The sequence below is a fragment of the Malurus melanocephalus genome, unplaced genomic scaffold (assembly GCF_030028575.1).
Source record: "Malurus melanocephalus ecotype Western Australia unplaced genomic scaffold, MMel_1.1 scaffold_23, whole genome shotgun sequence".
Lineage (NCBI taxonomy): Eukaryota > Metazoa > Chordata > Aves > Passeriformes > Maluridae > Malurus > Malurus melanocephalus.
Genome location: NW_026623255.1, coordinates 1,375,563 through 1,399,212, shown reverse-complemented (window position 1 = coordinate 1,399,212; position 23,650 = coordinate 1,375,563). Strand labels below are relative to the sequence as shown.

Sequence of the window (23,650 nt, the reverse complement as noted above, 5' to 3'; positions counted from 1 at the left end):
CAGGGACTCTGAGGGCAGGCAAATGCCTCATCACACTGAGCATCAGAAAGCTGATCCTGTGCCAAAAGTCACAGACCTGATGACAAGGATGATGGCTGGATGTACAGCTGGATGTCATACACTGGAGATCTAGGAGAGCCACACAAAGGAACTGGGCAGGGGACAGCTGGCTCAAATCACACCACATGAAAAAGGTTATAAGGAGAAGAGGAGGATACAACGAGGAAATATTCTGAATTTCAGGCATAACAATTCCTCAGGCAAGCCATAATTACTGTATTTGCATTGGTCATGACAGGACACTCTGGCAGAAATAAACATGGTAAAATCTTTCATCCAGTATTAAGAGGTCACCTAAAAGAAACAGTGCGTCTTTCTAGCCTGGTTCCCCACTGCCTGCAAGCTGGAGTCCAAGGCAATGAACAATGAAACTGGAATGGAATATTCATCTTAACCCCAGCCCAAAATGATGTTTTGTGACACATTTTCTGGTATAACTTACATCTCTGATCAAGTCACTAGGAATACAGTGCTGCCTCTCAGAGTGCCAGGCCAGAGAAATAGCATGCACAAGCATCCGGGGTCACACAAGTCCAGAGAMAAGCCATGGGGTCTCCACAAAGACAGGAAATTCAGGGACAATCTAGAAATGGGGAGGTGAAGACTTTCAGTGTCAGCTGCTGGTTTTGGAGAAGTTCCCTTCCCAGCAACCATATAAAAAAATTCCCTTCTATAAAGAACAGCTGGCAGCAACATGCATTCTGAGAAAGCTATTATCTTACCAGATTACACAGTGTTTTATTTATGTAATGTGTCACCGCTGTAAGAGAAACTGGTATCTTTCAAGTTTTGCTTTATTGGAATTTTATGCTGAGCTCCTTAATCCAGCAAAACACTCTCTTAGATACTGCCTTAAATGAAAAGTGATGAAAGAAGCCCTGAGACTTTACACAAATTTTCTTTGCACAGGTGTACGTGTTAAAAGCACAAGGACATTGTGTTAATAAAGCACAGACAGTAGGCTCCAATCACTCCCCCTGCTTATGCAAGCACTGATCAGACAAAAATTGGAAGATGAAGTCATTAACTATAAGGTAGTTTATCTAATCTGAGGTCAGGGGGTTTCTAACTCTGATCCAGGAGGGCTGCTAAAGCCAGCAGAAATGGTTAGTGCGGCTCCTCAGCTATGTAATTATTCCACACAGGTCTGGGGAAGCCCTGGGATTTCTGGTGTAAGTCCATTTTCATGGTATCAGACAGACCTTCCCAACACATTTCACCTTCCTACAGACCAGCCTCACTTTTCTTTTCAGACTCTCATGGCTACAACTCTCTGTTTATGYCCATCATATACTCTATTTCTTGGGATACCCTTTGTTAATTCACTCTTGACCCCCAGCTGGCAGTCAAACAAAAAATTCTTGCCACCAGTTCCAGGGAGGAAAAAAAGATACTCCAAGGGATACATTTTGAAAGAACTTTACTGATAAGATCAACTATGCAGCATATCAGATGGATCAGAATGATGTAATACAGATGTTGCACAAAGCAAATGAGTAGGTGGAATGATTTTACAAACTTCGCAGAAAGAAATCTTGATATGTAATTCTGGTAAGGTTTAGGATTTTAAGAAGCAGTAATGGGTGGCCAGGCTAACAAAGGCCAATTGTGCCTGTACCTCAGCTGCTGAGGGAAGAAGCACTGCTCCATGCCATCAGGGCACAGCAAAAGTGGATGCCAGGTGAGTGGGACCCAAGAGTAGGCACATGCAACCCACAGATGCTACATCTCAGGCAGGAGCCAGATGCAAGAGCCTCAGAACAAAAACATCTAGTGAGAAAAAGTTGTGGAGACTCTCCTGAAGTTCCTTCACTTGAAAAACTCCCAGGTTGACCAAGGCATTTTAATCTGCCAGCCAGCCTTGAGGACACAGCTAAACTTCTCGGAAATATGCTCCTGCCCTAACACAGCCAAAACCCACCACTGTATTATACAATCACCAACTGAAAAATGCATGTTAAAATTGCAGTAAAGGGATGTGCTGTTGCAAGGACTCCGTCTAAACATTAGCCTTATTTTCCTTTGGTCACCTAAACCAGCCTGACCTCATTCTCTGGTTGGTTGCAGCTGCACAGGTGAAAGGTTTATCCCTTCCATTCCATCTTACCTCTGCCTGTTGCCTTCCATTTCTCTTCTTAAGACATGTCTCTTCAGCTTGCCTTAGGCTAAAAGCATCAGCCCATATCACTATCTCTGGAAAAGAAAATATTTTTACATTATTGTATCATTACTAACCGCTCTCTATATGATTTTATTTGTTCCTTATGTTAAAAGCAGCCTTTCCACCCCACCTGGTGGGGCTGAGCAAGTGCCTGTAACGCAGCATTAGTGCGTACCAAGCACAGCTCCACCTTGCCCGCCTCAGCTTGTACAGTACAGCTGCCAATGTCCTCACCCACAATTCCTGCTGGGGACAGACACACGGGCACTTTAAATGCACACCCAGATGTCACACGGCACGGCAGGCACAACCCTGCATGTGCCTTAGGGCTGGATACAGCCCGGGTTGGACACACCTCTACACGGGATTTACTGCCATATCTGCCTCACAAGGCAAGGACRAACGAAGGTTACAAAGCTGCAGGCACAGGAGTCGATGCATTATTTCTGAACAATTCACCATTCTGGTGAATGGCACCAGAATACAATAATGCATCATTATGTAATAGTAAAAAATACCCCAAAACCTCCTCGGATGCTGTATTTTCCCTGCTGTATTTTCCCTGCTAAAACATCCACCACATATTTACACTTCACATGCACTTCTCTTTCCATGCACTTGAAATCACAACATGGAAATGAGAACCAAGGTTTACAAAATGAAGCAAATATATGTTCCCTTCAGTTTATCTAATAATTTTTTTCATTTACTGCTGTCATTCCAAACTGCAGTACGCTCCTACTGAATCTCTTCAATCCATTATTACAGCTTGCCAAGCACCAGTTGATATGACACAATCTGCTTCAAATCCTGGGCATTTGCTAYGTTTAAAATGCGCTTCCCTAAAATGGACATCTGCAGACCTTTAGSTTTTACCCATTTTTGTCAAGGTCTTGACATAATTTTCCAGTAATGCAGTGCTTTGAATTCCTTATAGACTCAAAACAGAGGTAAATGCCTTACTAACCACTAAGTATATAACAGTGCTATGAGAACTGGATCCAGTGATGAATGCAGTGTTTTAAATCCAACAACAACAACCCAGGCTGCCATGATCCTGCTGAGTTTGTGCTACACCAAAGTCCCAAGATGCTGACTATAAGAAAAAACAGACAAACCACATTTATCATTTCCCTGGATTCCCACCAGCCCCCAGGATWACATGACAGACATGTTTTCACTCGCTTGTGGAGATGTTTTTACCCTCACTGCTAGTCTTAGATCTATTTTATTATGTACTTCATTTTCTCCCACTTCTTCCATATACGTAAACACTTAGCATCTTATCTTTTATTTAGCTGTCCTGTTTTCTTTCTCAAAAGAGATTTTTAGTACGCACTTCTGATGAAATGCAGATGGCAGAAATGATTACACTTCATGTGTCCAGCACATCAACAGAACTGCCACWGCAATCCCTCATAAAACACTGATAACTGATGATATATTTAACATTATAACYCACAAGTGCAGCAAAGAAGAAAACATGAGTTCAAATAATACCAAATTACTACTGTGGTATMATACCACATGATGAGACCCTGTCAATCAAGCCCTGATCCAAGCAGAAGACCCTTGTCCCAGAAGGACATAAAAATCTCTGAAGGTACAGCCAGGAGGGATGAGTGGAATCCATAGAAAACTCCCTTATTCCATGCTCCCTGCAATTTTTACTTATGCTGCTCCTCAATTTATGCTGCTTATTCAAAGGTTGAACACATATAGAGTATTTGAATTATGAATGAGAAAAGTATTTCTTATTTAAAGGTCACAAACTTTCATCATACTGTAGAAATAACTCAATTATTTTACACTAACGCTCCAGTAAAAATGGGGAATGAGAGATAACTAAAGCCAGTGTGCAACTTCAGTTTCTTTATCACTTTTCAGAACTAAATTCTGATGTTACTGACATTTACATACAACAGAACATGTTTGGTCATTTTAATGCAGCTCTTACAAGGTTCCAGTTCATACATAGGTATCCAGTCACAAAATTGACTCGCTGTTGTTTTCCTTGCTGACCTTTCTTTTCCTCTAAGGCTTTTTTGTAGGAAAGCAAAGCATTAGCCATTGTGCCAGCTAGCATGACAGTACAGAAGCTTGTCAGGAAGCTCTGCACCCAAGCTGTGTATTACCAGCAGCCCTACAGGCCTTTCCGTAGCTCCACAGTAATCATGATAGGTAGCTTGGTTAAAGTTTCTGCACTTTATCGGTCTCTTGGCTCTTGGCAATAAAACACCTTCAGGAAACAAAGTAAAATGGAAGATTARGCTAGGGATTTATTTGGCAGTTTCCTCTTTATTGCCCAAGTCCAGCTCACACTTGGGAGAACCAGAGGAACTCTCCTGATTATAACTCTTTTCTTCCATTCGTCCTTTGACCAGGACCRTAATAAAATTCGCTTTATAGCTCTAGCTTAGCGCTCCTTGAATACAAGCATGCATTAATGTTTACCTTGGTTTCCCAACATTCTGTTGGCATTGCATTCAATGGCGAAGAAGATTGACACAAACTTTTATTTGCAGAGAGTCCATGATGATGATATAGAGTCAAACTGCCTTAGGAAAAAACAAAAGACAGAGAAAATGTGATAGGCATAAGGGGGAATTCTCCCAGTGATGAGGAAGGGATTACTGATTCTCAGAATCGCTTAGGTTGGATAAGCCCTTTCATTGAGTCGAACTGCAAACCTAACATTACTAAGCTCATGAAAAGGTGGGATGACCAAGAAGCCTCCTCCAYGTGCTCTTTACCATGCAGCTGGAAAGATACATTTAACAATTTTTACCATGCTTCCCTTCTGGCATTGCTGCCAGGTCATCGTGGACCTAGACCAACTCCCGGTGCGGAGCTTCCACCTGCGAGGGCACTAGTGCGGCCGGGAGCACAACTGGAACACACTGTGCAAGTGCTGCACGCAGACTCTTACGGTTCACGTGCGATTCACTTACTACTATKAAGTACGATTCGCTGTTTAGTCACGGTAGAAATTGGGGAGGGGCGTGGGAACAGGGCAACAGCTGTGGGCCAAGGGCAGCTGGTGTCTGCCGCCGGGGAGGGTCTCTCTCCGCACTGCCCGGAGCGACACCCCCGGCCCAGCGCGGCAGTCACGGAGCAGAACCGACCACGTGCGAATCGCCGGCCCGCGGGAAATGGGAACCTGCGGGAAACGGGAAAGCCGCGGGAAACGGGAACCGCGCGCCCCGGCCCCGCCCCCGGGCTCATCCCAGCCAATGAGCGGACACACAGCGGGGAGGGGGCGGGATCTCCGTGGTGACGTGGCGGCGCGTGACGCGCGGGAAAGGTTCCGTGCTGAGGGAGCGGCGGGGTCACGTGGGGGAACAGCGCCACGCCCCCGCGCTGCGGACCGTTCCATTACCCGCCGGATAGGGGAGAGCAGGAAGCTGGGCGGAACCACCGCGCCGCTGCGGGCGGGGGGCGGGGCCAGCCCGGGGCGCTCCCGTGACGCGGCGCGGGGTGGGGCGGCGGCGCGCGGCGGGTGCGCGGCGGCAGCGGGAGTCGAGCGGGCTGAGGCAGAGGAGGAAGCGCCGAGCAGGAGCGGGAGCCGCAGCCCCCTCATTTCACCGCATCGCCACCATGGGCCGGACACTCAGGACACTTGCGTTCCCCCTTGCCGTCGTTTCCCTGGCGTACTGCTTCTGCGGGCTGGCCGCGGTCGCAGCGACGAGCGGCGACAACGCGGTCGTCGGTGAGTGATTCGCGCCCTCCCCCCCCTCCTTTCCTCCGGGAGCTGCTGACGGGGCAGCCCCGCCCCGTGCCCAGCGCTGTGGGSAGCGGGGCGGGCTCCGCGTACCGAGCCCCGCCGGGGCTGACCGCGCTCCCCCCGAGCCTGCTGCCGGACCCTCCGCGGGCAGCGGGTCGGGAGCGCCGCGGAGCCACCGGGACCTGCCGGGACCCGCCCGGCGCTCGCTCGGCCGCCGCCGCTTCCTGGGCGCCGTGGCCGCAGCCCGCCGAGCTTTTGGGCCGCTGTCCCACTTGTGCCGGTCTGGAGCCCGTTATCCCGTATGGATATATGACCCTGCAAGTGGCCTGTGGTCCCCCTTGGCACCCCGCAGGTGGCCGGGAGCCGCTGCCAGGGGAGTGTGTGCGCCTGCCTCCTGCACGCTTGGAACGGGTCTCGGAGCAGGGTGCMTTGATTTTGCCGTGTCGTTGTGTCCCTGCTGCCGCGTGTTCCTTATCCTGCTGTGAGTCCCGTTACCCGTCCTGGGCGTTTGCCCGCAGCTCTCCACTGCTCGGGCCCCGTGGCCTGTTTGCCAAAGTGTTTGCCGGGCCGAAAACGCGAAACAGAAAAAAAAAAAAAAAAAAAGACAAAACAAAAATTTCCCTGGAGGCGCTTCAGAGTTCCCTGGCCGCGTGTCGCAGTGTGGTGCAGCCGAGGGTCACCGCTGCTCCAGCCCTTCTGGAGTTCTCTCCAGCCCTGCCCCGCCGGTGTGGGACAGACACGCTGAGGGAGCCGGGGGTTGCTCCGACACCGCTCATACAGGGCTTAACACACCGCTCCTCTGCAACGGGAGAGGGCACTGTTGGTCCAGCAGGACAGACCCCACTAGTGATTTCAGGTTTCCTCCTCGAGTGTAAGGGGAGTATCCGTATTTACCTTGCGCGAGAGCCCCTGCAGCGGGTTTATCTTGGGAGCAAACACCAGCTTGCCTAGGCTGAAAAGCTGAGTTMGTGGTATCAGGCTTTTATTGTTTTTTCCAGTGAAGAGCAGTCGTCTGCTGATGGGGACAGCTGGGGAACTTGTCCCATTTGAAAGACCCCAACAGAGCCTTTCATAGCAGGAGGTAGTATTGGAAAAATGTCTYAGACCCTGCTACAGATTCTGAAGTTAACAGCTCATTGATAAAAACATCTCCTGATCMTTTACTCTTGCAAATCTGTTCCTCCCCCATGTTAGTCTGAGAAATGTGTGTTTGAAACTAAATTAGAAGTCCTAGTGTACCTGGTTGGTATAAGTTGGCTCTACCGACTGTCTTCCTGTATTAACAGATGTGCTGTGCTGAATTTTCCATGTACCAGTTAGGAATCTACAAAAGTGAAGGTTGTTCATTTGTCAGAAATTCGTGTTATGTCTGCTGTGATCATTCCTCAGATGTATACCCAGAATAATAATTGACTGACTTTGTTTCCTCCTTATTTTTKTTTCCTCCTGAAACCTGTTATCAGAAAGGAACAGTCATACAGCTCTTGAAGTGCATTTGAGTGCTGCCTTCCCAAAGGGAACAGGGCAGCTGTTGCACACCTCACTGATGCAAACCCACAAAGGTCTTTTCATATCTTCTTATGTGAAATGGAAGAAATAGTGCCAGCATTTCTGACCTGATCCTACCATAACCAAGAGAAAGGCCAGGTAGATTCAGGCTGAATTTAGATTTTGTCAGAATGCTGAAGTTATTTCATGTATTTGTTGTTATTACTTGAGAGGTAAATGAGTGTGCTGACTGCCAGAGATCTGTGGATAGMAGTGTTTCTTTCATGGAGAGGAGTGAAAGGTCACCCCAAGGTGCCTGGAGTAGGTGGATATGATGTGAAATGTGTTGGAGAGCATGCAACATAAGGAGTTGTGGGTTGTATGTGGTTTGCTGAGTGTGATCGCTGTATGAGTAAGTCTTAATTAAAACTAATGTGGTAAAACTGTAGATTGGGAGAAGATCTTASTTGATCCAATTAGTGGATGTGTTGTCATTGTGGTTTTAAGGTAACAATGTTTGACTGGGATTGACGTAGAGAAGCAGCTGGACTGGTTAGTTTGCTAGCTTGTGTTGTGATCAAAATACAAACAGATTGACTTTTATTTCTGCTCTCCTTTTTGTGCACATGTACATTAATTTCTCCAGGTTCTTGTCTTTATTTCTATGTTTCAATCACTTTCTACTGTAGGGTTATTTATTGACTGTATTGCCTAAAGGAAAAATGTAATCAAAAGGAAACAAACACTTACATCTGAAGCTTCAATGAAGTGCAAAATTAATTCAGTGGACTTTGGTCTCTTCACTAGAGTAGTATATGGTAGGTTGCATAAGGCAAAATCATGGTGTGCATATGGGGTCTGGTTTCAGAGTATCAGTGGTATCTGGAGGGAAATGCGTTTATTTCTTGTCAAAAATGTTCATAAGTTGTAGCTTTCAGTCATAGTTTCTTCAGTGGACTGTTCAGTGGCCTTAACCCGAGAGATAAACATATGGAAGGCTACAGATCTAAGATTTGTTTCTGTGGTCTTGACAGTGGGAGTTTTCTTTTAATCAATAAGCTTTTTTTTTTCCTTTCAGACATTTGTGGAAACTTTTCTGATTGCACTTCCTGTATTGAGAATAAGACAAATTCAGTAGTCTGCAAATGGATCAAATGTGAAGGTAAGGTGGGCTGCACCSTGCAGGTCCTTACTATGCCATTGTTAAGGAAACTTCCCTGTCTGASCATTCAGGAGACTCTGGCAGTCACACTTGCGCCACCAGAGACTCACTGCCACCCCTTTGCAGTGGATGACCTGACAAGTGCCCAGTTTGACTCCCTTCACATCCCCTAAAATCCAGTCAGACCAGGTTTCCKTACCAGTTCAGCCCCAGGTTTCCCATTGCAGAGTCTCAGATGTCTTCTGTAAAGCAGTTTATTCACAGTGCAGTAATACCAAAACAGCTTGAGCTGATGCCTCTGTGGAGGACCCCCAGCACAGGAATCCATAGACTTTTATACCCTCACAGTCTGSTGGTGAAAATCTAGGACAATCAGCTCCTGCCTTGTGTCTGTGTCCAGTCACCTGGCTGGGCCGCAGGTCCCCGTATCCTTTGTTACGTAAGGGACTGCAGATCCCAGCCTTTTGCCTGTCCTGCCACACTGAGCTCAACCTGCAGCTTGAACGCAGCTGCTTACTCTGCTGCTGCATTGGATGCACCATGCAGAATCTTACACCCAGCTAGACCTGCTTCATCTGCATTGATGTTGATTGCAACCTAATGAAGCATTAACACAATTCCCATCTGTCATTCATCTGTCTTCACTTGAGAACTTAASATATTTAAGATGTTCAGAATACTCCCAGATTTTCAAGGCTTCTAATTTAAATCTGTGCTGTTGATAAACTRTTTTATTTCCAGGTGGTTCATAATGTTTTTAGGACAAACTAGTCGCTTGTGTTTGCTGTTAGGGAGTCACAAGTTGATTCTGACATGCAGACACAGCTCTGTGCTTCAGCCTTTCGAAATTTTGTCATGGATCTGGTGGTCACAACCACTGCTGTACTGAAATGCAATAAGAGAGAGAAATTAATTAAATAGGAGTAGTTAACAGCAGTGTTCATGAAACTGAGAATKGCAGACCACTGAAGAGAATGTGATAGAGCTAAAGAAGCATTAGCTCTTCTCAGAGTGTTGTTACTCCCATTGTAGGTGAATGGGATGTAATTACATTTAGGTGACCTCTGGTACTCAGTACTGGWGGAAATGAAGTTGCTGTTGCCAAAGTCATGCAAAGATTACATAAGCAATCCTCACGTGGATTATTAGTACTTCTTACTTGAGGTAGAAACTGAATGAAAGAATGGGTTGACTGCACTAATGATTTTTGTAGCACTTGATTGTAGATGATCAAGAAAGGTTGTAGATGAAGGCTAGGATGCATTGGAACTAATAAAATCAATTTTGGATTCAACTTGCCCTTCAAGAAGCTATTTTTCTAATTCTGTGTGTGGTRTTGGGCCAACAGGCACATCCTGCAAAAACCCAAGAGATCTCTCACTTTTTTAAGGGAGAAGGGTATGCAGGCAGAGAACAAAAAAATTACATTTTCAACAATTTCAAGGTCAAGGACCAGTTGAAAAGCTGGGACAAAGTTTTGCTTGGATGTAGAATAGTAAGATATTTTTTTCATGATGCTACCATAGACGTGCAAAATGTTTAACTTGGACACTGCAAAATAGTAGAAACACTGATTTTATCAGCTATACTGGTACCAAGCTATACTGGTACAGCAAAATGGCGCATAATATATATTGTAAATATTGCATATGTGTTGAGTGGGGGAGTAACYGTAATGAAAGAAAACACTGAAACTTATGATATTATTAATATAATACTGAAATCCTGTATATTAAAGTGGCATTAATGTTATCTTGGCTAGCAGATGGTGTTTAGTTTGTCCCATGATCAGCTTATCAGTATTTAGGAACAATGTCTCAAAACACCTTAGACTTCAGCTGCTGTAATATATCTTGTCTCTTCTTTTTTGACAGACAAAGGCATGTGTGTCAATGAAGCAGAAAAATCTACAAAGTATGAAAAATGTGAAACTGAAATACAGTGTTCCTGTAAGTGTTTAGATACTCAGCTTTCATGTTGTTTAATGTGAAGCAGTTGTGTTTAGAAGTCCTTCGTCTTTTGGCCTTTTGTTGATATGCTTTCTACAATTTACATAAGCATGTACAAGTATGTAAATAAGCCCTTAGCTTCCTGCTTAAAGGTATGATATGTGATACTAAAATACACCATTTCATTGTGCATTCAGTGAACTGCTTACTGTTGCTGTTTCAAGAAGCCTGTTGTATTTTAGTGTACACGTCTCTGGCTACTGCCTTGGTTTCTTAGATTAAAATGAATGTTTCTTGTTAGATACAGCATATCCCAAGGACCTTGTCAGTGTCCTCGAGGCAGTAAACTGCATATTGAACAAAAAAGGTCTCCTGCTAGGTCATCTGAGATGCTGTAAATAGGAAGAGCTTATGARCCTTCCAGTTTTAATTGTTAACTAGCACAAGTCTTCATGCAGTTCTGAAATACAGGATCTGGGATATGGAACTGCYTAAGAGAAATCCTTCATGCTAGGAATGTGCTCAGTTGCATATCTACTTCAGACTTTTGTGCTTGCTTGCAGAACAGTTTTGCAGGATAGGAATGATTTAGATAAGATTTTGAATTCGACTTTCATGAAAGMCCCCCAATTTTAGTTTTTCTGAAAGCTGATAAGAAATGGACTTCAAAATAGGATTTTCTGGTTTTAAGATCTAGAACACAAAATTAAAATTCTGAATAATCTTGTCTAGACGAATTTGACATTGCTACTAAAGAAGATGGCTCACATCAACAGAGATGAAGCTTCCACGCTGCTTTGGGCTACMTTGTGGTGGTGACAGCCAGTCAGAAATAATTCCTTTTGACTTGGACTTGTGTATTGTTTGTAAATTTCTAACAATCACCTCCTAATCAGGAGTATTGAAAGAACCATATTTTAGTGCTTTCCAAAGAGAGCATGCTATTACAATGCCCTGTTCTGTACCTAAGGAGAAGTGTTTCTGCAATCTGCTGCTGTTAAGCTTTCAGTGATATTATCAGGTTGTTTAAGGTCTGCATATTCAAGGAAATTAATTGTTACTCTTAGTAGGGGGTCTTTGTCGRTAGGAGAGAAATATGTATACCTTATTGACTTTCACTTGTCGTGGCTCAACACTGCCTTAAAGCATTGACATGGGAAAAATGTAGGCAGCCTTTTAGGTGRCCTACAACAACCTAGATGCCAGTGGGAGCCAGGAGAATGTAGATTCTCATATATCCAGCCAATCATTGTGGTCACAGTCAACTCTGATTTCCCACCATGCTGAATTATGTGCAAGAGGTAAATAACCACACTTGAATGACCCTGAGTRTTAAAGGCTTCTGGACATGGTGCTTTTTCTGCAGAAGCTTGCTGATGTATCAGTTTAGATAAGCTGTTTTATGTGTGATTAACTCTGATAACACAGTAAGTTGTAGGAGGCTTCACAGTTCTGTCTTTTGGGGTTGTGAGGGGTCTTTCTTGTACAATATGTGCTGAAGTGGATTGCACCTACAGCAACAGCTTTCAGATCAGGAAGCTTTAGCTAAACTTAGAAATTCTTGATCAGTTTTGTCTCCATTCTGTTTCAGTTGTCTGATCAACTCTGATTTATAGTTGAACTTGATTGCTCAGRTTGAGTCTCAGTTGCAGTGAGGTTTGGAAGCAGTATTATATATCTAATTTTCTCCTGTGTAAAGCATGCACAGTTTCTGCTTGTACTATAGGGCTCTTCTCACTCAGGTTTGCTTTGAGGAATCTTGAGTTGCCAGTTGAACACTGGCTTGATTGGGCTGCCTGGGACAAGATTTTTCATATATTTACTCATGCAACTTTTGATATTAGTATGGTGGATTCAAAAACTTTGTAATCTCAAAGTAAAACTACAGTAGAACTCAGTGCTGTATGAAATTTCTGGAACTGTGCCTGCTGATGTTGTTTTATTGGGTTGGTGTTTAGTTAAATGCCATCATTAATCTCTCTAATGTAACTCTTTATTTTTTCATGGCTCCTACAGCTCCAGTTTCTCCTAGAAGCGATCCTGAGCACAATGAAACCACACCTACCAGTCCCACTGTAACACCGACCAAGACRACCACAGCATCTTCCACCGTGACCACAGCATCTTCCACCGTGACCACAGCATCTTCCAATGCTACCACAGCATCTTCCAATGCTACCACAGCATCTTCCAATGCTACCACAGCATCTTCCAATGCTACCACAGCCAGTTCTGCCACCACAACTCATACTCCTATAGGTAATACAATAGCACAGAATATAGAAGGGCAGGGAGCTAGGAACTGGTGAATAAAATGAAAGACAGGGCCTTCTTCCGTAGTTCAGTGTAGTAGCTTGACTACTAAACATCTGGTGTGTGGAATACATAAATGGTTCCAAGGTTTGGAAGAAGTGGATTTTAGAAAACTCTTAATTATGTTGGCAGGAAGCATTTTCTTTGTTAAAAATTGGCTGAGTGCTAGTTGAATGAATCATTTCCAATAAGCACGAATTCTTAGGAGTTTGTGTTTGTGTTTTTTGTTAAAAATTCTTTAAAAAATAATCTTTCTTGCTGATGAAAGGAGCTGAAAGGTAATCAGTTGGTACTTGATTACGTTCAGAACAGCAACCATAAAACTGTACAGTAGGGTGATGTTTACCTTTKAGTAAACCTAAACACGTTGACACTTGTCCCTGGCACATAGTGGAATACTGATTGATTTTTAATAATACTAATCTTTAGGGAAGTGGGGGAGAGGTCAGAGACACAGCTAATGTGACTTAATGAAAGTTTTTAGGAGACAGTTTTGTTTTGGGTGATTTTATTTGAGTGCTGGCTTTCACAGAGTGTGTATCTTCTGTCTAGTGATATTACATGGAGTACTTTTTTAGTACAATTAATACTGCCTGATTCTAAGGGCTGTTTAATGAGAGTCCTTTGCCTTGATGCAGATTCTCAGTTGTCTTGAAGCAACAGTCTTGATTCTTGTTCATACCAGCATTTGTATCAGTCCTCGAAAGAAAAGTCATTTTGTCTGAACAAAGAATCACTGTCAGGTCTGAGAACCTTGAAATACTTGGATAACAATAGTGTGCAAGTTTGAAAATAATCCTTATTGCAGAAACTTGGCTTAATGCCATGCAGCTCAACACGTAAATTGTGTTGGTTACAGTATGAGGGCAAAGCTTATCCTTATAAAAGCAAAACAGGAAAAATCATTTGTATAGGAACCTCAGTGCTTACAGACTTTGCTGTTGAAGTTTATAGTGTGTACATACTGTCTTCTCTCAAACAGCCAACGTCACCAATGCAACTACTCACGCTCCTCAACCTGCAACTACCATTACTTCAGCTACCACAACACCCACTTCTGCAGGTAACTGTTACTACTACCATAATTAAAGCATAAAATCCTCAGAAATCAGTGCTGCTTTAAAAGTGTTATCTTGAAAGATTCACAAAGTGACAACATTAAAGTAGTGTTGGTGTATGTGCTGTTGTCATTTCTAACCTTACAGCAAAACTTAATTTTGTTAAGGTGATGTATACAAGTAGCAAGGTTGTGTAGCCTGAGGAACAGAACTAGTTGATGAGATAATATAAGTCAGAAGCATGTTGGCCAGATGAGATCAGTTGGATGATTTTAATAAGTGTGGTTGGAAGACACTTGGTAACTCTCCTGTCTTTGGGAGGTGGTGTTTTGTTTTTGCAGTAAAATAATGGGATGCTTTTTTTATGTTTATTAAATGAAATTGTGCTACAGTAATGGGAATAAGCTGAAGTATTTTATTTTCAAGTCAGTCCTAAATATTCCATTCCATGAAAAGCACTCACAAAGTAAAGCTCTTCAAAACTAGTCATCAGCAGATGGCTAGTACTTCTAGACTTGTATTTGTAGTGACTTCAACTGGCTTTTGAAGTGGATTCTGGGCAAAGTACAGTAGATAAAAGGTAACAATTTATTTTGAATTTAAGGAAAAAAAAAAAACTGGAGCAAAGAGCAGTGACTGGAAAATGTRTCTTGGCTTTTTGAAGTACAAGTAAAGTCCAGCTGGGTATTGCTCAGTATTGAGGTCCAGAGCAGTTTGTCTATAAATAGCTCTGGCCTTGTCCAAACCACATTWAATCAGAATTTCAGTACCACTGATCTAAATACAGATGCTGGCGTGACTTTGCTTTTGTTTATTTTGTTTTCTTACTGGTGTTCTGATGTTTTGAGTAATCTTAGTTAAAAGAATCAAGCAGGAAAATCTGTAAAACTGTTGTGAACATTGTGCACTTACACACTTTCTGTTGCGGTGTTTAACAGGTTCAAATACTACTGTGGCTCCTGTACCTGGTCCACGCAAATCTACGTTTGATGCTGCGAGTTTCATAGGTGGAATTGTCCTTGTTCTGGGTCTGCAGGCTGTTATTTTCTTTCTGTACAAATTCTGCAGATCTAAAGACCGAAATTACCATACGCTTTAGGACYTGCCTCTTGGTAATGGACTAGTAGCCCAACACCTGTAGTTCACTGAACCAAAATATTTTCTGTTGTTCATGGAAGACAGCAGTTTATAATGTCCTTTAAATCTCTAAAAGAMGACTTTAAATGAATATTTTTGCAACATTATACTTGGCAAGAGGTGATATGAATCTCTTCAACAGGATTACTTGCAATATGCTGCATGGGTTCTAATGGCTGTTTTATTTTCTTTTAGCGGCTGCTGATGTGGGACTTTTCTTGATATGCCAAATGTAGACGTTCAGAGATTCTTATTCAGTGGCAACACTGTCCAGTAGACATAGACGTTCAGAGATTCTTATTCAGTGGCAACACTGTCCAGTAGACAATCTTAAGATGACTTATTCTGAAGGCTAATTTAAACATCTGATACAGTATCCCTTCAGTTTTATCAAGATGTGAATTATTGGTGACTGATTTCAGGGAGTGAAATGCCATTTATAGCAGCTTATGGCTCTTACAGTGTGTTGCTAGAAAGATGGACAAAAATGTAGAATTAGATAATATCTCAACAGAATAACATAACCCTTTTTTTTTTTACACAAGAATAAAAGTTGCCTCATAAAATACRTCATTCCAAACAGAATTCCTATGCCATTTGCAATTAATGAGGATGATGTAGGGATAATCCTTCTAATGGGKAAATAAATATTAGTGCCTTAAAAGACTAAATTTCAGTAGGTTGTGTGTCCCAGCTCTCTCAAAGACAAAACTTTTAAGTATTAGCTTTACATAGGAATATAGAATACTTGAGCATTCCAGTTTAAAAAAAAGTTTCCTAGAATAATTGTCCCTTATTGATTTTGTTTTACAGTGGGTAGTATGGTACAGTGATGTTCAGCTACAAACAGAAGCTTTGACTTGTTTACCTTCTGGTCTGGCCTACAAAGACCAACCATAAAACYAGTGATAAAATCCAGTTCACTCCCTGTATAAAAGGCAACAACTCATATTTATACTTGAAATACTGATGTTTGGGAAATCCTGATGTTTTTGTTACTCAAACAAAATTGCAATTTATTTCAGGACTTTGGGTTGTTTCTTTATTATCCTCCAGTATGTCTGCTTGCTGAAGGAGCAGTTAAGGGTTGTTCAGAGGATCTGCTGATTCGATCCTAGTCAGGATTGCTGTARTCCTGGGACTGCAGGCTACAGCTTTTTCCTTTCCCCTCCCTGCTTCCTGGCTTCAGGTTTGTGTTACCCTGCAGTGAACTGGTTAAGGAAATCTATTCAGCCAAATAGTTTAGGTGGGGTTTTTTTGGTTTTTTTTTTCCTTTGGCTGGATCAGCCATGTGATTTGAGTATCAAAGGTACGTCGTCTCCCAATGCAGACTGACTTGAGCACCTGTGAAAATAAACCCACAGGAAAAATGGAAATAGAGATAAAATCAGGTGGTGGATATAGCACATAATGCKTAGCTTCTGATGATATCCCTTGATCATCAGTTTTGGGATAATCTGTAGTACTGTCTTACTAGCTCTGACTTGACTGGAATTTGGCACTCAATACAAAAATAGCATTGATAGCAGATAATAGTCATGGCAGTGGAACTTGAATTATGAAGCAAATTCAGTGCACTTCAGCTCAAGTGTACAGCATTGYTTCCTTGTGTTCTAGTTTGAATGGCATTGTTTCTGTTGTGCTGCATAGAAAACTCAAATTGCTACAAAATGCAGAGGTTACTCACTAGTACTGTATCTTTGAGTTCATTAGCTTTTGGTTTTCTAAACAAAACTAAGACAATCAGCTCAGGTTCATGAAAACAGCAGTGAGCAGCCAGTTTTCAGCAAGAGTATGTGTGTTAGATGGTATATCCTTGGCCTTATTGTGAAATCAAATCTTTCCCTATCTAAGGACTATTTTACTACATTTATCTACTAAAAAAAAATCCATGAGCTTGTATTCTGTGCTTTGAAGTGAACAAAATACTCTTTTGAAATATGACAGTTTGCCTTTAGCTCAGCAAAGCATACTATACCTAGCATACAATTTTTGGCCTCAAAGGGCTCTCTTGGGAAACTTGCAGGAAAGTACTACAGAACACTTCATAGCATGGAAAACATTRCCACAAAAAAGTTGCTCTGTAAAATATTGATGAWATGCTTATTCAYGAGCTTTGCTAATCCTGATTTAGGYTGCTGATAAAGTATGCTGGTAAAGCAAAGTAAAATAATGTTTAAAGTGCCTTAAAATTGCTTCCTTGTTTGCCTCAAATTTTGTTTAAAAGKGTAGAAGGGGTACCTTGCCTTAGTTACTAAATTTGTCATGATGCCAGCAATTGCTGTTTTCCAAGACTTTAGGAAACCGAGGATCTCTGGCATGTACACATGCCTATCTGAAAAACTCAAGTTTGTGCTGTATCAATTTAGTGACATTCTGGAAGGTCTGCACTACACATCTTTTGCTCATTAGCCTTGCTCATTAGCAAGGTGTAATTCCACAGTTCAGAGTTGTGGCTTGAATTGTTTCCCTTTCAGTTGTTTGGGGGGAGGGGAGGCCGGGTTATACATCTTCACCGTGTGCTTGGCTGCCTCACTGTCGAAAGTATTTACTGCTTTGTGAAATGGCAGTATCAGCTGATCTGTGCTGTGTACTAGCAAAAAAACCTGAAGTAACAACTTGCAGTTTTTCTTGGCCTTGTGTTTTGAAGTGGAAGGTAGCTCATAGATCTGTAGTTGTACTTGCCCCTAAATCAGTTTTAGGCACTGAATCGTAGTGACTCTTCAAGTTATCTGGCTTTTTCTTGRAGCCAACTTGTGCAAATATCAAGCTGTTACCTTATGAATGTTCTCTGCAAGTGTTGCTGTAAAAGTTTGTATTTTGTCTTCAGTGGAGGAAAACTGAAGCAGTTGTAATCGCAAAACCAAATTGATGAATAAAATCTGTTGAATGGAATTTAACCTGTGAACTTTCTTTAATGTGAGCAATCCCTGAGAGGGCTGTCTGCTTTCTGACTTTCTGGAGATGAGCTGTTTCCCATGGGAATTGAGAAATAATGAGGGAAAGAAGAAGAATGGAAGTTTTGWAGAGTTGCTAGCTCTCCTAAAGGCAGCATTAACTTTGCATTTAGCAATACTGATTCAGATCTAGAATAAGCTTAAAAAAATGTTCATTTGGGTCATGTTTTTCCATGTTAGCTTTACTCTGTTTTCCACTTAAAGCCAAAGATGAGCAAGGTATGTATTAAGTTTTAGATTTGTGACAACCTGTGAGRCTTGATACTCCTCTTTCTAATAGCCAAGTCTGTAATACTGGATGTCAGGTGGAAGAGGGGCTGCCSTCTGTGTTTGAACAGAGGCTGTTAAAACTTTCATGAAAAAGGTATTTTCTGATTTCTTAGAACCATGGAGTGGTTGTGACTGGCAGGGACTTCAAGGATCATCCAGTTTCAACTCCTCTGCCTTGGCAGGGACACCTACACTGGGTTGCTCCAAGGTTGGATGGAGCTTTAACATTTYCRGGGATGGGATATCCACAGCTGCTCTGGGCAACCTGTAGACTCACTCCAGTGGATTTGATGGATGCAGTACTCTGGGTGGGTTTTCAGAAGAGCGGCATGGAGAGTGAGAATGACCTTCCATGACCCGCTGATCACCCTTGCTTGATAAAGCCCAGGACGCAGTTGTCATTCTGAGCTGTGAGTTTCACATTGCCTGCTTATGGTGGGCTTCTCATTGGCCAAAACCTCCAAGTCCTTCTCCTCAGGGCTGCTCTCAGTCCATTCACTGCCCAGCCTGTATTTTTATGKGGGATTGCCCAGACCCAGGTGCAGGACCTCGCACTTGGCCTTGTTGAACTCCATGAGGGTCACAAAGTCCCACCTCTCAAGCTTGCCAAGGTCCTTCTGGATGACATTCCTTCCCTCCAGCGTGTCCACTGTATCTCAGAGCTTGGTGTCATTGGGAGACTTGCCGAGGGTGCCTTTGGTCCCACTGCCTGTGTCTGACAAAAATGTTAAACAGTGCTGGTCCCAATACCGAGCCATGAGGACACCACTCATCACTGGTCTGCTTTTGGACATTGAGCCATTGACTACAGCTCTGAGTGTGGTCATCCATCCAGTTTCTTATCCACCAGATGGTCCATCTGCCAAATCCATGTCTCTCCAGTTTAGAGACGAGGATTTCGTGTGGGGCAGTGTCAAATACTTTGCACAGGTCAAGGTAGGTGATGTCTGTCACTCTTCCCTCATCCACCAGTGCTATAACCCCATGTGGAAACCCACCAGGTTTAGTCATTAATTTGTCCTCAGTGAAGCTATGTTGGCTGTTACTAACTGCCTCTTTATTTTGTGTGTGCTTTAGCACAGATTCCAGCAGGAGGATTTGCTCCATCTTCTTGCCAAGCACCGAGGTGATGCTGACCAGCTTGTAATTCCTTGGGTCTTCCTTTTTTTCTTTTTTTTTTTTTCTTTCTTTTAGGTGGGGTTATATTTCCCCTTTTCCAGTCAGTGGAAACTAAACCAGACTACCATGACTTTTCAAGTATGATGCATAGCAGCTTGATCTGCCAGTTTCCCCACATGCCAGGGAATTTTTCAGTACTCTTGAGCAAGAGAGCAGAGGGTGTCCAGCTGTGGGGGAAGAAGCCTCAGTTTCCTGTCATGACCCTGATGCTTATGTGGGTAGTGTAGCAAGTGTGAATGTGTATTGACACAACGCAGTCTCATATGAGAAATTGCAAAAATGTAATCATAGTTCTGGAAAGGCTGTATGGGAATGAAGGAAACCTAGAGCTTCCTGCTGTTAYTAAAATTTTTATGCCTTCCAGAAAATGATACATCTGCTGCACACAGTTAAGAAATTCAGTTTTTGTTACAATGCACCACTGAAAGTCTATGCACAATTGTTTATCTCTATAGTACCAGTCTTGTGTTACTGCTGTTTTTTGAAGACAAGCTTCTGTAGGTATAAAGATTTTTCTAAAATAGTCTTTGAATTTTGCTATATTGAGTAATACTCCAGTATTTTAACAAGAAGCTGTGATTACTGGGGGGCGGCTGCAGTGGCACATAAGTGCTTCATACTGATGCTATTGCTCTACTTCCAAATTGGCATTTGGTTTCTGGAGTGTGCTAAAATCACATTTGATGGCTTCTCTGGTGACAACTGACCTTGGTAGTTATCACTCACCTTGTTCTTCATTTATTGCATACCTTTAAAAGGACTCCAGTTGTTGGATCACTGATTCCACAGCATTCTGAGCATAAAGTGACTTGTTTTGATGCAGCAGCAAGCTTGCATGAAATAAAACTTGCTTCACTAATGGTGAAGGATGTCAGCCCTATTCTAGGAATCCTGTATCTCTACATACTGCAGCATTTCTAAGACAACTTTGAGCTCTTTTAATCAGTGTTTACCAATGCAATACAATTAAGCTTTGCCCAAATTTAATTCTAGTTGAATTTTTAGTTATTTATAAAAATAGTACTTAAGTGGTTGATTGTGTTCAAAAGCATCCAGSGATGTGGAGATGCCAAAAGGCACATCGGTGAGTATTGCCACTGATCAAAAGCTACAATACAAGTTGACACAKCACTGAAAGCTACTTTGAGTCCTTTATTGGCTAGGCTATAARAGCAAGTTTTTTCCATGCAAGATAAATGCAGATAAACTTAGGAACATTTTTCTGTTTTCGTCTAGGTAGTGTGGCATTGCGGAAGGAGCTGCAYTTCTTCCCCTTTCTAGGTCGATAGCAGAGAATGTGCTAGGGAAGGTCAAGACAATACTTTTGATGAGTCATCTTTAAACAGACATGAAAGGTTTGGTGTACAGGCAGCAGCCTCTGGGGGTGAGAGCACTGCATTGGGCAGGATGTGGTAGGCAAGGGTTACAATAGGAAAGCAGTTTAAAAAAAACCCAAATTAAACACCAGAYACCAGTGTTTTTCCCTAAGCACTTAGCTGTGTTTTGCACCACCATGTTCCAAGGTTACCCCAATCACAGGAAGCCTTTTAGTTTTAACTGATGTCCTTGCCKTTCTGTGCTGTGCTGCATTGTCTATGAACGGAGGATGTGAAGTGCTGCTCTTGCTCAGGAGGAGGATCTGCACTGCACCTACACGGATTAGCAGATTGAGTGACTGGAGCTGGTATTGATAGCTGCATCCAGATGCATTGAAGTACATGTGCAAGTACACTGGAGTATTACTGCCTCTCTTTGATTTGTTTGTGAGTTATTCTTCTCTTACTTCAAGGTTGCCAGTTCAGTGGCATTTTCTAAAATGACCTGGAATGATTATAAAATACATTTAGGTTTACTTCTGGACCAGCTTTTGTTGCTGTAGCTGTGTGAGGACAGTAGGCAGAGACTTTTCATTTAGGTGTAGTAATACCCTATCTGCCATTCTCTCCTTCCATCTGCTAGGCACCTGGAAGCATAAGTAACATACGAAAAGTCACCAGTCATGGCACAGTACTCAAAAGAATTATTTCTTAGACCATTGCTAACTAAATACCTCCTTCCTGCTCCCTTTCCTTAGTCAATTTTTGGAACTTGTTCTCCCCATTTACTAGCAATGCATACTATCACCTTGCTCTCAAAGATAACTCTTCAAAGGGATKTGTCTTACTGTCCACATGAAACCTGCCAGGGTGGGTATACAAATCACAGCTTGCAAACTAGCAAAAAATTTGCTCATTCTGTAACCATATCAGCTTATTATCAATGCCATCATTACTTACTGTCTTTGGCCTTAGAGTGTTTCCTCCTCTGGYGCTGCTGGTTCTTTGGTTAAAATTCAGAGCATATTGCTGGTAATGCTGACAGTCTGTTGCTATTGACCTGAGCTGCAGAASCTGAGAAGTTACACAGAATTAAAACAGAGCTCAAGTAAATGCAAAAGCTGGTGTTTCTGAACTGTAAGAGAAGTGTTAGGGTGAAAGGAAAAAAAAAAAAGAAAGAATGAACCCTGAGTTGTGAGCACTCAGCATAGTACTAGTTGAAGAATACATTGCTTAATCTGCAAAAAGCAGTTCATGGATGATCACAACAGAAGGTAGAACATAAATTTTTTGCAGATAGTTGCAACTACTCATAAAACCTGTCATTTTCTGAAATTTCTGCAGCTTGCCCCATGCCCTTTCAATTCATAGTAATGAGTATATCAGCATTCATTCCTGCAGCAGGAGAGATCTCAGTGAAGCAGAAGATTTCTGCTGTCCCAAATCTGCTTTATTATATGTGTCTATTTTCCCCACAACWGCATCTTTTCTGGTCCTGTTGAAAGCCAAGACTAAAAGATGCAGAAAGGTGTTAAAAGGTGGAGATCTGTTCCCAGTGACACCAAATTCCCTAGTGAATTCCAGTCTTCAGTTTAATTTCTGAAAAGCAGAGATGTCCCCACKTAATGCTAGCCCTTCAACTACTAAGAAAAATCCCCACTGATTCAAAGGCTTTGCTTGCTATGAGCTTTGATGTGATTTAGCCCTGATTAATGCCTGTGTTCAGTGTGATGTGATAGGGTGAAGAAGTGATACAATGTCAGCATCTCCCACTATAGCTAAAAAGATGGGGGTGTTTTTGCTGTGTAGCTGTAATCCTGTGCTTAATATGTTGAGACAAGTTGCTCTTCCTTCTCAGATGTGATCCAAGGTGTTAGCTGTGATTTCTGGCATTATTTTAGGGTGCATGTCCAAGGGGCTCTGGCCTTCTGCTGAAACAGCAGGAGAGCAGCTGGCAGCTGTCCAGGGCACACACCCACCCAGTCTGGCCGGCTGTATCAGGTGCCTACACATTCTGCAGCAGGGCTTGATAGGGCTGCCTGTGCAAACATTGCATGAACAGGAAAGCAATGCAGCAACTGTTCTGCACTGCTGAGACAGGACAGAACCTAGGGCACTGGAGAGGGAAGAAGAGGAAGATGTGAAAATGTAAGGAGAAGGACTGGAGAAGACCCTAAAGGACCTTGCTCAGACTGCTACTCTGTAGGTTATTCTTACAAACTGGCTGAAGYCTTAGTCTGCCTGGGCAATTCCAGAAGATGATACAATCTGTTTCAAAAACCTTTGCCTTTACAGTCACAACACAGCTATTCCAAGTAAGAGGTGCCAYCCCTATACAATAGATATGGCCAAGAACTAGAGGTCTGAAGTCAGGTCAATGGCAGATGCAATCATTTAACAGAAAAGATAAAACTTTACATGATGCAAGTCTGGATTGCCTTATCAGAAATACTAGTGCTAATGCTTTAAAAAAAAAGCTATTTAATATTGACTTACTATCTGGAAAATTACTTCTTATGCTGCTTGTACTGAGGGACAACAGCTGTGCAAGCTTCCTTCTACCTTTCTGAAAGGGAAAAAATCAAAACTGCACAGTATCTATTTAATATTAGACATAGGAATAAAAATGTCACAGGTGAACAGGTAGCTACAATACATTGCAGAATTTTAACACATTTCAGACTATGTGTCTATAGTTTGACAGAGCTCCTGTGTCAAACATAGAGAGATCCAAGCTCGTCAGCCAGTTTTTCTTGCTCTGCATCATCTTTAACAACAGTAATTCACTGCAGGGGGGACAAAAAAAAATCTCCTTTCTGTCACAGCTGCTCTCCTTGTGCTCAGTGGCATCAGTATGACTTGCAAGTTTTGCACCA

The 23,650-nt window shown here is 42.6% G+C and overlaps 1 protein-coding gene across 1 annotated transcript; it reads left to right on the top strand.

Moving 5' to 3' along the window:
- The first annotated feature begins 5,697 nt into the window (after positions 1 to 5,697).
- Positions 5,698 to 15,327, top strand: CD164 (CD164 molecule). Its single transcript, XM_057390162.1, has 6 exons — positions 5,698 to 5,930; positions 8,512 to 8,595; positions 10,470 to 10,544; positions 12,561 to 12,803; positions 13,840 to 13,920; positions 14,854 to 15,327. Exons 1-6 carry the CDS (start codon positions 5,819 to 5,821, stop codon positions 15,012 to 15,014), a joined length of 756 nt encoding a protein of 251 aa, XP_057246145.1. The 5' UTR covers positions 5,698 to 5,818; the 3' UTR covers positions 15,015 to 15,327.
- The last annotated feature ends 8,323 nt before the right edge of the window (positions 15,328 to 23,650 follow it).